The sequence below is a fragment of the Anolis sagrei genome, chromosome 1, assembly GCF_037176765.1.
Source record: "Anolis sagrei isolate rAnoSag1 chromosome 1, rAnoSag1.mat, whole genome shotgun sequence".
Taxonomy (NCBI): domain Eukaryota; kingdom Metazoa; phylum Chordata; class Lepidosauria; order Squamata; family Dactyloidae; genus Anolis; species Anolis sagrei.
This window is the reverse complement of record NC_090021.1, coordinates 284,637,147-284,654,891: the sequence shown is the minus strand read 5'-3', so window position 1 is coordinate 284,654,891 and position 17,745 is coordinate 284,637,147. Positions and strand designations below refer to the sequence as shown.

The following is a 17,745-nucleotide window of genomic DNA, read 5'->3' as shown; positions in this document are numbered from 1 at the left end:
CAATAGGGTTCAAGAAAGAACCCATGCACCCAATTTTCACAGGGTAAACCACTATGTTGAATTGCTCTATTTCTCTGGGTTACTTTGGCACAAAACAGAATCATGCAGGAGGGACTAATTCTTAAATTTATTAGAATATCAGTATTGAAAGGAGCACCTCTGTATAAGTGGCTACTTAAAGACTGATGTCTGCTGGAAGGGCCATCAGGGTATGCAATGCATTGTGCGAGGATGTGGGAAAGATACTTTTTGCCTGTGGAAATCCAATGATGGAATGCCTTTCCGTCAGAGACCTGATTGGTATCAACTTTGGCTTCGTTTTAGCACATACTTTTATAGGAGCCTCTGAGATGCAATAATTTGTCCATTCTAACTTCTAAAAGTTCTTTTAATTTTCAGGTAGTTTCTTTTGTACTTGTATTGTAAATTCTTTATTATTGATTAAGATTCTAAATTTGTTTTTCTCTGCTGCCCTGAGGTACTTTGATATAAAATGGGATATAAATATTTATCTAAATAAAAAAAATCTTTCAGACATTCAAACCCCAAACTATTTGAGTCTTTAGAGGTTAGAACCAGCATTTTGAACTGTGCGAGAAAACATACTAGAGGGCAATGCAGATAATTTAGCAGTGATGTAATATGACCAGGCTTGTATTAACATTCCTGGCTGTCATATCATGCATAAGTGGCAGTTTTCAAGGACAACACTGCATAGACAGCACTACAGTAGTCCAACCTGGTGATAATCACAACATGTGCAGCTATGGCTATAAAACGCAACCATCCTTTCTTGGTTGTTAAGGAGGTTTAAAATATATACAGGCTGTCATCATGCCGTTACCTTTGATTTAGAGTTTCTCAGCAAAACTGATCATAGAACGTTTGTCTATATGTGGTATATTATATTTCAGCCCGGTGTGCCCTAAAATATAGGCAGTGATTCCAACAAGCGGTGTGTGGCACTTGACCAACTAAACAAGTTGAATATAGTCTATCTATTTGGAATGCTCGGAATGGAATACCCACAGTTCACTTTTATCCCTGTTCTTATTAAGGCACTAATAAAGGAAGGTTCCCACCTTTGTTAAGGTTTGCTTTAAATTTGAGAAATGTGATAATATTGTGCTGATGTAAGCTGTTGCCATAATTACTGGTCCATCGAATTAATCATATGTCCAGAGAAAGGGAAGAAAAACTGACACTTAGGTGATGCAAGTTTTCTGTGTGAAATATTTCTAGAAGTACGTATATCCAGGTGAAACATTTTTTGTTGCTGTTTTTTGCAACAGTTATGTATAGATGGAAGACATTTTCATGATACTATTTTGTATTAAAAACACCATGGTGTCATGGTTTGGGTGTTGGACTGGAACTCTGGGAGATCAGGTTCGAATCTTGTTCATTCGTGGAAAACCTTTGAGAGACCTTGACTAGATGACTCATTCTCAGCATCAGAAAAAGGCAACAACAAATCTCTTCTGAATAAATTTTGTAGAGAAGACCTCATGATAGGTTTGCCAGAAATTGGAAATGACTTGAAAGTAACACAAAATAGTTTTGTCCAATTTTCTTGAATTATTATTATCATTTATTACTTAAGATATTTTTACCCTGCCTTTCTCCACAAGCGGACTCAAGGCAGCTTACAGCAGAATAAGATACAAAGTTAAAACATGGTTAGAATCATATATTCGTAAACCCATAACCTTCTCCCCCATAAAATCCCCCATAATAAAGATACAGGAGCAAGTCATCCATTTATACTGGATAAAACCTACTTATTTGCTTGACAGACCTGAATGGGTTGAATATTTTAGTCAAAGAATTATGCTGATATTGAATTTTATACACAAGCTTCTCAGAAACTTAATATATTTTAATATATTCTTTTTTTTTCTCTTTCTAGTGCTGGAGATTGACTTCTCAGAGCTTTTTTTGGAGGAAATCATTGGCATAGGAGGCTTTGGGAAAGTATATCGTGCAGTTTGGCTTGGAGAGGAAGTTGCTGTCAAGGCAGCTCGCTATGATCCAGATGAAGACATCAGTGAGGCAATTGAGAATGTTCGTCAAGAAGCCAAACTGTTTGCAATGCTAAAACATCCCAACATAATTGCTTTGAAAGGTGTATGTCTCAAGGAACCTAACCTTTGTTTGATCATGGAGTTCGCTCGTGGAGGGTCACTAAACAGAGTGCTATCTGGTAAAAGGATACCACCAGACATACTGGTCAACTGGGCCGTCCAGATTGCTGGAGGAATGAACTACTTGCATGATGAAGCAATTGTTCCCATTATCCATCGGGATCTGAAGTCCAGCAACAGTAAGTAAGGAGTAAAGAACTTGCTTCAGATGTGATGTCAGTAGCTTTCAGAGAGACTGGGCATAAAGAGAATTTTGAAGTAGTATGGGGTAGTACCGAACACAATTATGTAAGGCCAGTCTCAAAGTGCTAATGATATGTTAATAACCTGAAATGTATTCCAATAAGATTAGGTTGATAATAAATAAGGAAGGGATGGGAATGGAAATTAAAAGAAAAGGATGAAGCTCCTGAGTTCCAAATTAGAACTTATACGTAGGAACTGCAAAAGTGAAAGAAAAACAGCTTTGTTTTGTAGAAAGTATTTTATTTATTTATTTATTTACTGTATTTGTATACCGCCTTCCTCAGCCTGTAGGCGACTCTTTAGAATAAAGTAAGTTAACAGACAGGCCCCAACCCTGGCAGTCTTCAGGAGGAGCTGTTCCAGTGTGCCTTCCCAGAATAATGAATCCCACAGCACTTTGTCTTCCAAAGCACTTTACATTTCCCTGAGTCTGCTTGTATGCCCTCCGCAAACACTAGTATCACCTCTCGTTCATGGCCCAGCATAATTTCCAATTTTAACTTTACATTTGGCCTTCCCACTGTTTTAACTATGTGTTGCTTTTTTGATAATGTTGTTTATTTTATTGTCTATGTTTTTAATTGCTTGTATTGATGTTTTATTGCTTTTGTTGTTGTGTTTGGGTCCGGCCTCATGTAAGCCGCACCGAGTCCCTTGGGGAGATGGTAGCGGGGTACAAATAAAGTTAATAAATAATAACAATAATAAATAAAGTGGAAATTGTGTAGTCCTCTGGTGCTATTGGACTACAACATAGCCAGTGATAAGGAATGCTGTGAAATCACAGTCCAGCAACATCTGGAAGGCCACATTGTTCCCATCCTTGAGATGATCAAACATTAATGGGATGTTACTGCTTGCAATAGTAAGAGTATTGTGATACTCTCAATTTGTACCTACATTTATTCTGTCAGCACTGACAAATATCAGCAGTCTGTAATATGCATGATAGTCCATATTTCAGGATTACTATGATCCATAAATATTTCTAACTTTAAAGAAAGCTCCGTAACACATTCTTTCTCTAGTCATTTGAGAACACCTCAATTGCCATGGGTAAAGAATGTCATATGCAGCTCCTTTGTGAAGACATCCTGTTGTTTGATCACTGTAATAGTGTTAGATGGTGAAGTCTAATCTTTATGGCAGTATCATAGCCATGGTGTAGAAGTGAGTGGGAAGCAACTCTGAGCAGGAAGTTATGTCACTTTACTTAAGAAGAAAGAATGGAGTAATGTATAGATAAATCTTATACTTTTGTAGAAGGCATAGAATGAGAGTTGGAAAGGACCACAAGGGCCATTTCATCCAATCCCTGATCATGCAGAAATACACAACTAAAGTAGTCCTGAAAGATGCCCATCCAATCTCTATTTTATTGGTGGATTCTCCAATGATGGAGAATCCACCACTCTCCAAGACGATCATTGTCAAACAGCTTTTTGCAGTAAAAAGCTTCTTCCTGTTGTTTTAGGTGGAATTTCTTTTCTTGTCATTTGAATCCATTGGTTCTTGTTTTTGTCTCTGGAGCAGAAAACAGTCTTATTTTTCTTCTATAAGACACCCCCCAGATATTTACATGTAGCTATCATGTCCTATTTGTCTTCTCTTTTGCAGACACAGCAATAGCCAACTTGCTCAGGCCCCTTCTACACTGCCATATAAAATCCCAATTATCTGCTTTGAACTGGATTATATGGCAATGTAGATTCATATAATCCAGTTCAAAGAAGATAATATGGATTATCTGCTTTGATGATCTGAATTATATGACAGTGTAGAAGGGGCCTCGGTCATTCCTCTTAAGACTTTGTTTCCATACCTTTGATCATCGTGGCAACCCTTTTCTGTAGATGTTCCTCCTTGTCAGTATTCTTCTCAAACTATGGTGCCCAGTGGTTAAACACAGTATTCTAGATGAGGTCCAACCAATGCAGAATAGAATGGCACTAATATTTGCCTAAGTTGAACACTCTAGTTCTGTTTATGCAGCACTAAACTGTCTTGGATTTTTTTTTTGACATGTTTATCTTGTGGACTGCTCATACCCCTGGGTTCTGTTCCCATGTATTGCTTTCAAGCCAGAATGTCATCCATGATTTAACTGCATTTCATTTTTTTCTACCTAGATGTAGAAAAATGCATCTCCATTTAAATGCATTTTGTTAGTTTTGACCCAGCTCTCTAATCTGTCATGGTAATTTTGAATTTGACCCTGGCTTTTGGTTTATTCACTAACCCCTCCCCTGCCTGGTGTGCATGCAAATTTAATAAGCATACCTTCCATTTCATCTTGTAAGTAATCCATAAAGATGTTCAACACCTGTCCCAGGACAAAAACTTGAGACACTCTACTAGTCACTTCTCTGCAGGATGATGAGTAGTCATTGGCACATAGTCTCTGGGGTTTGGTGTAACAATTCATTACAGATCCATCTAACTGTAGTACTGCCCAGGCCACAGTTCACTAAGCTATCTTGTCCAAAACCTTTCTGTAATCGATATATACTACATCATAGCACTCCCTTGTTTTATCATATGTTAACTTTGTTTTAAAAAGAGGTAAAATTAACTTGGCATTATTCGTTTTTGATAAACACGTGCTTGCTAGCTCTTAGTAATCACAGCATTCCTTTCTAAGTATGCACAGGCTGACTATTTAATTATCTGTTCTATGACATTTCCTGCTACTGATGTCAAACTGACTGGTTGTTAGTTGCTTGGGTTGCTTTTTCACACTTTGAAAGATGGGAAGTAGGTTTGGCTTTTCCTTTCCTCAGTATAATAAATCCCACCTGAGGATCCCACTATTTCCACCCCACTGACCATTGCTGTTAGTTAAGATCCATCCAAAATAGCTGATCCTCTTGTAGCCTTTTTCATACTTTGAAATTGTTTGTAAAGGACTGTATCTCTCCTTTACGAATATTCGATTTTTTTGTTTTGTTTTAGGAAGATGTGATCCAAAATTTCAGTCTAGCCTGTAGTAGACCCCCAACAATGTGGTCACTGTTTTTCTTCCATTTCAGTATAATTTAAAAACACTCAATCTGTTTTTCATGGATCTTCTCACATGTGCACACATTGTTGAGATACAACACTTTCCTCCATTCCTGTTTGGTCTTTGGAATATGTTATTCCCATCTATTACTATGTTCCAATCATGAGATTTCATCACATCATGTTTCAATCAGACAGTCTCTCTTCCCCTATCCCATATATTTCAGTTTAAAGCCTTCATGATCAGATTTGCAAAACCCCTAGCAAATATGTTCTTTCCATATGTTGTATAGAGCTTCTGCTTGCTGTGTCTGCCCCTTGCAAAGTCAGCAGAAACCTTGCCCTCTTAGATCATGTGTTAGGGAAAGCATGCAGCCAAACACAAACAGGCATATGCATCCAAGTAGCATAACAAAATAATCAATCCCAACCCAACAAAGCTAGCCAATCCTCAAAATGTTGGCAGTTCTTGAAAAGAAAGATAGAAAAAAAAGGAAGGAAGATCACTTAGTGGTCATATGTCCATGGGCTTGGAGTATGTTTAGAGTAAAATTACAACTTTTTAGGAGCTACTTCTTAGTATAGCAGTTCTAACATAAATGCTGCTTCTAGAATAGTATTAAAATCTAGGCTACAAAAGAGAACATGTTCTTATGAAGAGGCACAGGACAAACCTGCTGTTGTTTTCAAGACTTAATGAGCATATATGCCTGATGAGTAGTGATGGAGACAAGAAATTACTGTACTTTTGTTCTGATCCCCCTTTGAACCTTAGAAAATGGACTTCTAAGTAAAATCCTATTGAAGTAAGTACAAAATGGATATTGCTGAAACTCCTGTAAATATGTGCGTTCAACACTGACTTGGTAGTTAAAAAGTGTGAGAGTGCTAGTAGATTGACTGGGATTTTTAACTGTGGAAGAAAAAGGTATTGTTTTAGACAAGGTGCAACTAATTAAAAAAAAGAATAAACCTCTTAGCAAATCTCCCCTCTGTCAATCTCCAGTATAATTAGCGAGATGCTAACTGTCAATGTATGTTAAATCTTTCTGACCTTGGAAAGAATTTTGTCTTAGCAGTGCTTAGGTATTTGTTGGTCTTTGTGCTAAGGAAATGATGATTTGACCACATCAGAGTGGCGCTTTATAAGGTTTGTTCCTTTGTTACGTCTCTGGCTGAGAAAGTATTTCTGCAGGACAGTTTCATCCATGTAAACTGGTTAAGTATTTTAAGAAATTCTATTTATATAGCTCACCAATAATGACTTCAAGGTTCTGTGTTCCATTTTACTGTTCATTGCATGAAATTTAAGATAGGAGTTGAATTTATCCCCAATTGCTTTGCAACAAAGATATAGCTAATATTTCTAGCTCAGGGTTGTTTCTGAAAATATGTCTTAAGTTTCATAAACAGTTATTTTCTTGATTACTTGGCACAAGTAAGAATTTCCTCAAGTAGGGAAATAGTCTGGGTTTGTTCCCTTTTTAGTTTGTAAATAACTAACATCATAATCTCCTGTCTGATGGGCTAGAAACATCCATCAGCCACCACACTGTACAAGCTGATTACTTTGTGAACTTATAAGACTGATATAGCTCTGCTCTTAGTTTATAATGGGTCAAGGATGGGTTAGTCTAATATAGAACAAGTTTATTCGGGACTGCATTAATTGGCTGCCAAGACTGGAGCTTAACCCACATACTAAGCACTTATCTTTTCCCTGTGTAGTTTTCAGCCAAGTGATTTTCATAAGGAGTAACTGAAAATTGTATAGAGCTGCTAAAGCAGTTGCACCTGTTTTGGACTGTGTAAATAAAGAGTTTGCATTCTTTATATATCCTAGTTTAAGAAACTGTGTGGTCCTCCCTCCCTGATATTCCAGCAGCATCGCAGAACATCCCAGTTGAAGAATTGCTATGATTTCTTATACAGGGTATCTTTCATGCCTGAAATAGGACTGTGAGGAGTTTTCTAATAGCAGAAATTGATGCCTGATAGAAATGTTTTGCTGTCAGAATTTAAGCTTTGTAAGTACTGTAAATAACAGCATTGTGTTTCAATGTAGCATATATATACTGACTGGTAAAGTCAGAATTAATTTTGTTCTGAATGTCAAATTTTAAGGTTGAAAGCCAAATTCTTGCTACAGACACTATCAGCCAGATTCTTTTTGTGAAACCAGATGCATGTCAAATGAAAGCAGATAGATTTGGATAGTTAGTGTAGTTTATCCTTTACTCTTCTGCATAAGCAAAACAGTACTTTATCCTTATTATAACTCTAAATCAATCATTTTTCAGTGCCACCTTTATTCCTTAGTCTACCACCTAGATGAGGAATATTTATTTATTTATTTAAAACATTTATATTCCGCCCTTCTATGGAGCAAATAGGGTCACAGGTACAGCAAAGTGTTAGAAATCATGTAAGTGCAGTTATGCACAAGCATGAATTACAATATTTAGCATATTGTGACCATTATTATGGTAAGGAAATAATACTCTTTCTGTGCAAGTGTGTTCTTGCAATGATCTCTAGTAGAGATCTTCTGAATAGCACAAGTGAATATCCCTTTTGGCACACTGTGACACATTTCCTAAACGTTTAATAGAGATGACTACTCATTTACACACACACACAGGAATGTGTGGAAATGTATATTTAAAAGATGCTGTGCAGAACTCATCTGTAACAATAAAGAAGAAAATTGAATCTGAGAATTGATAATAACTGAGTAAACTAAATGAACAATTTGTGATGGACTTGCAGAGTTCATCACATAGTTATATACCACTATTATGTATGAGATAATTTGTATTTTTCACTTCTATTTTTTTCATTTATACATTTTCAAGTTAGTCCAATTAGATAATTGTTTGTAATACTGAAAAACTGCTATATGCATTTTTAAAAATATAAAAATTAGAAAAGATCACTCCACCCATTAGAGCTTGGATGCAGCTAATTCTATAGACCAGGGGTCAGGAACCTTCGGCCCTCCAGGTGTGGTGGACTTCAACTCCCACAATTCCTTGAGGCTCGGCATTCGCCCCAAAGGCTTACCTTGGCCTCAAGGAATTGTGGGAGTTGAAGTCCACCACACCTGGAGGGCCGAAGGTTCCCCATGCCTGCTATAGACGAAGGATTAGCAAAGTGTGACCTGAGGCCTGTGTGTGGCACTTCAGACCCCTAGTAGAAAATATGGAGCAAGTAGGAAGTTTGGAAGATATGATAGCTGCTTTAACTACCTGGCTATGGAAGGTTATTTTTAAAAGAAAGCTATTGGCTAGTTTTTGAAAAAACACTTGTGGTATCAAAATCTACTTCTCAAAAGCTTTTTCTTCTTCCAGGATGGGTCTCTTGAAATCTTTTGATAGAAAATCTGCTTTTAATCCCAATCATGATTTTCTTTTTAAAAAAAGTCATTTTAAGTGTATTTGTTTAGGATCCTCAGAATGAGATTCGTCTCCTCTTTCAAGCAGCTTTCAGGAGAAGTCATCTAATCTGTTTCTGTTATTTATATCCTGCCTTTTCCTCAGTCTGGGACTCATTGTGCCTTGTGCAGTAAAAATAACTGCAGATCAATCTAGTTCAGTGATATCTTCCCATGCAGCTCTACCTTGGCTTTGATGCCTGTTGCAAAAATCAACAGTTTTACAAGTTGTACAACTTTTCAGCTTCTGAAGTTTTGTTTTCCAACAGACCTCACAACTTCTGGGGATGCCTGCCATAGATGCAGGCGAAACGTCAGGCAGGAATGCTTCTAGAACATGGCCATACAGCCTGAAAAACCTATAACAACCCACAAAATACATTTTTCAACAGTGCATCAATTATACTATTACTCAGTATTCTGTGTCTTTCCATCTTACTATATTTTTTTTCTGCTGACATTTTGAAGTGCAAAATGCACTTTGCTGATCTCTGATGGTGCATAGAGATATGTTTAGCTAAGAGGGCTGGCACACAAAATGGATAACTATATACGCAGCTAAAGTGCAGTGAAAGGCAAGAAGCCAAAGGCTTTCAAATATAGGATCACTCTACAGTATCTCATATGTAAGATCCATTTTAGATATAGGCTTTTTAGAGTGAGGTTTCATTTTGAATTTGCTTTTGTATTTCTAACACTTTTATCAAAATTATCCACAGTTACTTATCTGTCTCAAACCATAAAGTTGCACTGGTATTTTGCTAGTAGGGGGAGTGCAGGTTAAAGACAGAAACAGAAGATAATTTTGTCTTAAATTTTAGTGAAAATATTTATTGATCAGTCTATTCTGTGTGATAGTTCACCACTCCTGTTATCTTCATTCTTTTTGTGCTCGACATCAGTTTTCTTTATGTATTCCTGCTTCTCTGTTACTCATCCTCCTTCCTGGAGTTGAAGAATTCAGATGAACAGAAGGAGGCAGATTGCCGGGAATCTGGATCTCCTGAAGACAAACATGTGCTTGTGCAGATGCATTCAGCAATGAGAGGATTGTAACTCTATTCCTTCCAAGATGAGCTTTTGTATAGGTGCATCTATGTTTCGAGGAAGTCTTCTGCTTGTGCCATGATAGCTGCACTTCCTCATTAGGGAATCTTGGTGGTCTCAAATCCAGGTGGCTGTGGAGCACTATATGAGGGCTTGACTTATCAGTCACTGTACCAGTGATCAGCTAGCAGGGCTCACCAGCTTATTACAACCACTACCTACTCCTTCTGGCAATAGAGGATAATTTTAATGGACTTTATTATGGACCTACCCTTGTATGCTGGTCACACTTTCATTCTGGGAGTGGTGGATTTGTTCTCTAAGATGGCACACTGTTACTGCTGATAGAGTTTGCCTACAACTCCCTCCCCAACTTGACTCAGCAGATGCCTTTTTTGCCAACTTTTGTTTCAAACCCAGCAGTGTTCTCCCAGTCTTTGGAGTCTGCAATTAATCAGTTATTTTAGAAGTTATAGAACACTCAGTCACTTCTGTGTGAGCAATTGGATTTGGGCAGACATGAGTGGAAGTTCATTGCAGATGCTAAGACATAGCTTGGGCCACCTCTTCCAGTCTGACTCTCCACTTGCAGTCTTCCACACCTTTGCTGGATGCCTGTTTCATGGATACTTACACTACAACAGCACAAATGAATCCTGTCGCTTTTCATTTATAAGTTTTTGTGTCCACCTTTGTGTTCACTGCTCTTTCCTGCAATTGACACATTTCCTGAAATTAACACCTCCACAGTTAAGCTATTGTTACGAAGTTAAAAATTCAGGAACTTTTCTCACTGCCTTTAGATTTTGAAATTATCTGCTATCTACCTTCTTTGTTGGTTATAATAAAATTAAGTAAGACTCACTGGATTTAATATAGTACAGGCTGAACTCCACTTACCCAGAATTGCAAAATCTGAAATACTCCCCAAAATCCAGAATTGTCCATATGGCAGGCTTAGATAGTGACACCTTTGCTTTCCGATATTTCAGTGTATGCAAACTTTATTTCATACACTGTATAAGATGTATATGAAACAAATTAATTTTATGTTTGGACTTGGATCCCATCTCCAAGTCAGCCATATACATCTATGCAAATGCATGTATACCAAAATTTGGGGGGGGGGGAGTCCTAATTTCAAAGCATTTCTGCTCCCAAGCATTTCAGATAAGGGACACTTGGTCTTTATAGAAGTAAAATGGAAACTGCATATAGTGTGCTGGAAATTGGTTTTATTTTTCATTGCCAGGCTGAAAATGAGATGTGTTCAAAAACAAGGAAATAGGAACAATGTTTTCAGTTCTGTGAAAACAGTAAGTCCTGCTTCGACAGGAACATTTTCCATGGCTGTTAGCTTGTCAAAAGTGCTTGTTCAAAGGCTGGGACAGGGAGCAAGAAAGAAGGTAAAATATAGTCAACTTCTACTAGTCAAGAGTTCAGTAAGTACAGAGGTTTAATATTTTGAGGGAATGTCATTTGCCTTTTTTGTAAGCTTGAAGCTAAACCACTGTGTCTGCTGGTGTATTGTCTATAAGGTAACTGCTGTCAAGCTACAGTGAATATACAACTTGGCATCCTAAACTCTCTCAGAATAGTTTGTCAGGAACACATTACATCAGTGCTGCAGTGTTTGAATTAGATTTTGATTTCTTCTTAGGTACATTTCAAGGCATTTAGCTTTAGGATAAGCAAACAAACGAAGTGAAAACAACCTTTTACAGTAGAAAGCTAACATTATACTGAAACTATCCTAGATGCAAGTCCTGGATGGTTATATGTGTCTAGAATAGTCACACATGTTCATTCCCTTGGGGTTCTTGGAGAAGCTATGATGGGCATTGTTAGACTATAGTGGTATCAGGAATAATCTACTGAAGTGACACCTCTCCGGAAAAAGAAACACATTTTGTCACTAAAAATTCACAGTTAAAAGTATTCTGATATAATAAAAGATTTGTCTAAATGAGGAAAACAAAAAGGAATAGGAATGTGTAATAAAGAAATGCGAAATCACTGCTTTGTGCCAGCTTCAGGCCTCATAAAATGTTCTTTTGCTGCCAAACACTGATGCACATTACTCCTAGAACATACATTTTATTGATGGTAAATGATACAGCAAGTAGTCCACAGTAGAGAAGTATTCATTGATATGGTCCAGTATCCCCTCACAGCCAACAGTTGCACTGGGCCCCCAATTTAATTCTATCCAGATTATCCCCAGCTGGAAATCAGATTCCTGAACAGCTGCTTATATGGGGTACAATCTTACTTGCTGTCTGCAAGCAGTGGAAGCTGGATTTCCAAGTTTTATCTAGTAGAAAGGTAAAGGTTTCCCCTGACATAAAGTCTAGTCGTGTCTGACTCTGGTGGGGTGGTGCTTATCTCGGTTTCTCTGCCAAAGACCTGGTGTTGTCCATAGATACCTCCAAGGTCATGTGGCCAGCATAACTGCATGGAACACCATTACCTTCCCGCAGAAGCTGTACTTATTGATCTACTCACATTGCATGTTTTGAAACTGCTATGATGGCAGAAGCTGGGGCTAACAGTGGGAGCTCACCTCGCTCCCTGGATTTGAACTACCAACTTTTTGGTCAGCAAGTTCAGCAGCTCAGCAGTTTTAACCTGCTCTGCCACCAGGGGGCCTTTACATTAGTACAGAAGCAAAAAAACCCCACCAAGAAACCAAAGTATGCAGGTGTGGCAAACCATTCAGTTAGCTAAAACAACTGTACAAGCAGTTATTACTACTATCATTTTTCTGTCTTTTCCCCAATTTGCGACTCAAAATGGCTCATACGAGATTTAACATAGTCACAAGCACACAGAATACAAGCATTTCAGATAAGAGATACTCTGTCTGTAAGAAATAAAATGGGTTTTTTTCATTGCTATATGATCAAAATATTTAAAACATGTGTGTTTTTATGCCTTCAAGTTGCCTGTTGATTTATGACGACTTCCGGAATTAGGCAGGGAATACTCAGTCCCCTTCTACATTGCCATATAATCCAGATTATCAAACTAGATAATCCACATTATCTGCTTTGAACTGTATTATATGTGTCTACACTGCAATATAATCCAGTTCAAATCAGATAATCTGGATTTTATGGCAGTGTAGAAGGGGCCTCAGAGGCAGCTTACTAGCCTCATAGCATCTGGTATCTGTTGCTGGTCTTCTAGTACTAGCCAGGGCTGACCCTGCTTAGCTTCCAAAATCAAAAAGGATCTGGTGCCTCTAGGGTATTTAGATCAGATTTGTAAACCTTTAAAACATTTGTAGGGAAGGGCAAGATAAAAAAATCAATCAATCAATCAATACACACACACACCAACACAATAAATAGAAAAACCCAGTATGCTGTTTAGGTGAGGTGGGCATCAGACTGCCAAGCTAATACAAAAAAGCACAGTACAAAGTCACCCATGCTGTGTAGTGCTGTTACCATGCAGTCATAAAGCTAACAAGGGCTCAAAAACTTATCTGCTTAGCAAAAGAGGCCCAGCTAAACTACAAATGATAACAAATGTAAAAATATGTCAAAATGAAACAGATTGCTAATGATATTAACACCAGGGTTATATAAGAAACAAAATCGGTATATTGGATCACCGGATTATATTGGAATTAAAGGAAGATAAAATGTCAGGCTGGGTCTACATTGCCATATAATCCAGTTTCTGAATCCAGATTATCTGGTTTGAATTGGATTATATGAGTCTACACTGCCATATAATCCAGTTCAAAGCAGATAATCTGGATTCAGAACACAGTATATGGCAGTGTAGTTGGGGCCTCAGAGAAACTGCATTAATTCATTTTGTCTGTTTTCACCAGGAATTCAGGAAAGAATTCAGCAGTGTGTGTAAATGGCTTTAAGTTGTTTGCCTGTTTATTATGACCTTCTGAATTTCACTGGGTTTTCTCAGACAAGGAATACTCAGAGAAGTGGGAGTCAATTTATATTTTTTGCAGTTGAGAGGTGTAAAACATGAGTACCTCCAAGAATTTGTATTGGGACTAGGCTAATGCTTTTAACTCATAAATAATCTGAATTGAGGAAGTGAGGTTGCCAAGTTTGCTGATAACCACTGATTTATTTAGAGTGGATAAAACAGAAGACATAGCAAAGAGTACCCAAAGAAATGGGGGATTTGGCATTAAAATGGCAAATGTGGTTTAATATAAAATGATGTACTTAACTTCAGATATGTATTGATGATATCTGATCTTATAGACTGACTAGGAGAGAGAAAGAGTAGGTGGAGTGAATGGCTAATGGATGCTTTGTGAATGAAAATCTCAATTTAAAATGTAAATGCAGATCATCATGAAAACTTTATTACTACCCCAATTTCTTTAAAGATTTTATACTTTCTAGTGAGTTAGTGTTGGGATCATATCTCTGTACCTTGGAAACTCCTAGAAATGTTATTTTCTGCTGTGCTAATGGCTTGTAATTTATAATGTATCACTTGCTGGGGATAACATTTTCCAGCAGTGATAACAGGGTTTTTTTTCCTCTTCCACAAATAAATGATATGAATTCTTTACAAATGCAGACATACATTTTTCTGGTAGAAAACTCAAATGCAAAAGATATATTTGGTGTATGTTTATAAAGTTTTTTTTCTCTCTTATTCCAGTACTGATACTTGAGAAGGTGGAAAATGGGGACCTGAATAACAAGAACTTGAAGATTACCGATTTTGGTTTGGCCAGAGAGTGGTATAAGACAACCAAAATGAGTGCAGCTGGGACATACGCTTGGATGGCTCCGGAGGTCATACGTTCATCCATGTTCTCTAAAGGAAGCGATGTATGGAGGTATATTGGCTAGCATTAAAAAACACTTCAAACTGCTACATTGTAACTATCCAGGTTCTCAAAGTGCATGCACTCTCTGAAGGTTACCATGTTTGTCTACTGATAACAATTCCTAAATTTTGGATCGTTCCCTTTTTCAGCTTATTCTACCTAATAATGGTTGGGGATTTTTAAAAAAAAATTAGCATATGTGTCGCTGCTCACTTGGTTTTAGAGGGGTAAGTGATGGATGGGTAGCTGTGCCAATTGGAGCCATTTTTGTCATGATATTTATTTATTTATTTACTTACTTTACTTATATACCACTGTTCTCAGCCCGAGGGCGACTCACAGCAGTTCACAACCAGTAAAAACAGCAATAATTCAATGCAATAATGTAACAACAATTAACAATTAACATATTATCCAAACAATAGAATTACTACATTAACCAATCACTATCGTCTCATCATCTAAAAACATAATCCAAAATTCATCATCCATTGTTCCATTCCTATGTTCATTGCCAGTCAATTGCACTAGTTATTCGAACGCCTGCACAAATAACCAGGTCTTCAGTTTCTTGCGGAACACCATTAGAGATGGTGCCAGCCTAATGTCCGTGGGAAGGGCGTTCCACAGCCGAGGAGCCACCACCGAGAAGGCCCTATCTCTCGTCCCCGCCAGCCGTGCTTGAGAAGCAGGCGGGATCGAGAGCAGGACCTCCCCGGAAGATCTCAAAGTCCTGGTGGGTTCATAGGCAGAGATGCGGTCAGATAGGTATAAGGCTTTATAGGCCAACGCCAGCACCTTGAATTGAGCCCGGTAGCAGATCGGCAGCCAGTGGAGCTGGCGCAACAGGGGGGTCATATGCTCCCTGCGTTCCGCTCCTGTTAGAATCATGGCTGCCGCACGTTGGACTAGTTGGAGCTTCCGGGCCGTCTTCAAGGGCAACCCCACGTAGAGAGCGTTGCAGTAGTCTAGGCAGGATGTAACCAGAGCGTGGCCAAGTCAGACTTCCCAAGGTACGGGCGCAGCTGGCGCACAAGCTTTAACTGTGCAAATGCGATTTGGCTCGCTCGGATCCGAACGCCACACACTCTCTAGTTCCCTCTTCCTTCGCTTCATCGCTGCCAGCTCCTTGGTAAACCAGGGAGCTGGTTTAGCTCGGCTACTTGAGAGGCGGGAAACTCCCCAAGACCCATCAGGAAACTGTCCGGATCCATAAGCCTCCTGGGAAGGACCAACTTAATGGGTCCTCCACCTCTGCAGAGGTTAGGGGGTGCAGTGAGCCTAAATCTGACCAGGTAGTGGTCGGTCCATGGCAACGGAGAGATGGTCAATTCCTCAACACTGTCACCTTCCTCCCATCCCTGGCAGAAAACCAAGTCCAATGTATGTCCTGCGCTGTGAGTGGGGCCAGATACTTTTTGGGACAGCCCCATGGTTGCCATTGCAGACATGAAGTCCTGAGCTGCTCCTGAAAGAGCCGCCTCGGCATGGACATTGAAGTCCCCCAGCACGAGAAGCTGCTGAGACTCCAATGCCAGGCTCGAGACCACCCCCGCCAGCTCAGGTAGGGAGACCATAGTGCAGCGAGGTGGACGGTACACTAGCAGAATCCCTATTCTGTCCCGGTCACCCACTCTCAGGTAGACGCCTTCAAAATTTGTTGACTTCGGGATGAGGCCCCTGGTCAGAGGGATTGAATCTCTATAGACCACTGCAACCCCGCCTCCCCGCCCTCCGGATCTCGGTTGGTATTCACATATTGGTTTTTGACCTTCCTTTTACTATTAAAAACAGATTCCTTCTCCTTGTGCAAATGGACTGCACAGCTGGAATTTTGGGTTGAATGGACATACACTACAATGTTGTAGGGGGTGGGATTAAAAATAAAAAATATGGATAGTAGATTGGTTTTCAGTAGATTGGGAATAGTAGATTGGATAGTAGATTGGGAATGGCTGCCACGTATACTGGATTTTGGAGGAGACACTTTTCAGAGAAGGCCCCCCTGGTGGCGCAGCGGGTTAAATCGCTGAACTGCTGAATTTGCTGACCAAAAGGCTGGCTGTTCGAATCCAGAGGGTGGGATGAGCTCCCACTATTAGGCCCAGCTTCTGCCAACCTAGCAGTTCAAAAACATGCAAATGTGAGTAGATTAATTGGTACCACTTCCTTGGGAAGATAACGGTGCTCCATGCAGTCATGCTGGCCACATGACCTTGGAGACATCTATGGACAACGCCAGCTCTTTGGCTGAGAAATGGAGACGAGCACCACCCCCCAGAGTCAGATTCAATTAGACTTAATGTCAGGAGAAAACTTTACCTTTACCTACTTTTCACAGAGAGCTTTCAATATTTTTAAAAGTTATTGATAAAAGCATGCAAGACTTCTTATGTGAGTAACATGTTAGGGATGTGTAACATAATGAAGTACACTTACTGGGTCAGTTATAAAATTGATAACATGTCCAATGGCATGTAGTAAAAGGTTATTGAACAATTCTTCATTAAAGAAATGTTCTGATCTCTGATCACCAGCATTCACATAAGATCAAAACCATCCATTTATTCCTGAAAATGATTTAATTGCAAGAAAATACTCTCTTTACATACAGTATAAAGTAAATGTAGTGTACTTTCAGGTTATGTAAAAGGATGTCTTTTGCCTTACTTCATACATGTGGAAGAATGAATTGGTTTTAAAAAGGAGATTATGTGAATGACTATAAAGTTTTTTCTTCCTAGCTATGGTGTGTTGCTCTGGGAACTCCTGACTGGTGAAGTACCATTTCGAGGAATTGATGGCCTAGCCGTGGCATATGGGGTTGCCATGAATAAACTTGCTCTCCCTATTCCTTCAACCTGCCCAGAACCTTTTGCCCGACTGATGGAAGGTAAGCAGAGGATGAACTGAACCAGACAAAAATTCTTGTCTTTTAGAATATAGCTATGATGAGTATATTATAGTTTGATTCTGTACTTATAAATTAATAGCAGATTCAGTTTTCCAAGTGCCAATCCTTACATTGTTGAAATTGAACTATTCATGCA

The 17,745-nt window shown here is 38.8% G+C and overlaps 1 protein-coding gene across 2 annotated transcripts in view; it reads left to right on the top strand.

The window, feature by feature from the left end:
• The window catches only part of MAP3K9 (mitogen-activated protein kinase kinase kinase 9), a 39,326-nt gene that overhangs the window by 6,602 nt on the left and 14,979 nt on the right, over window positions 1–17,745 (top strand). For both annotated transcript variants that reach the window (XM_060761696.2, XM_060761688.2), the window contains exons 2-4: window positions 1,910–2,323; window positions 14,524–14,704; window positions 17,440–17,588. In XM_060761696.2, coding sequence (XP_060617679.2) covers window positions 1,910–2,323; window positions 14,524–14,704; window positions 17,440–17,588 — 744 coding nt within the window. The remainder of the gene's footprint in view (window positions 1–1,909; window positions 2,324–14,523; window positions 14,705–17,439; window positions 17,589–17,745) is intronic.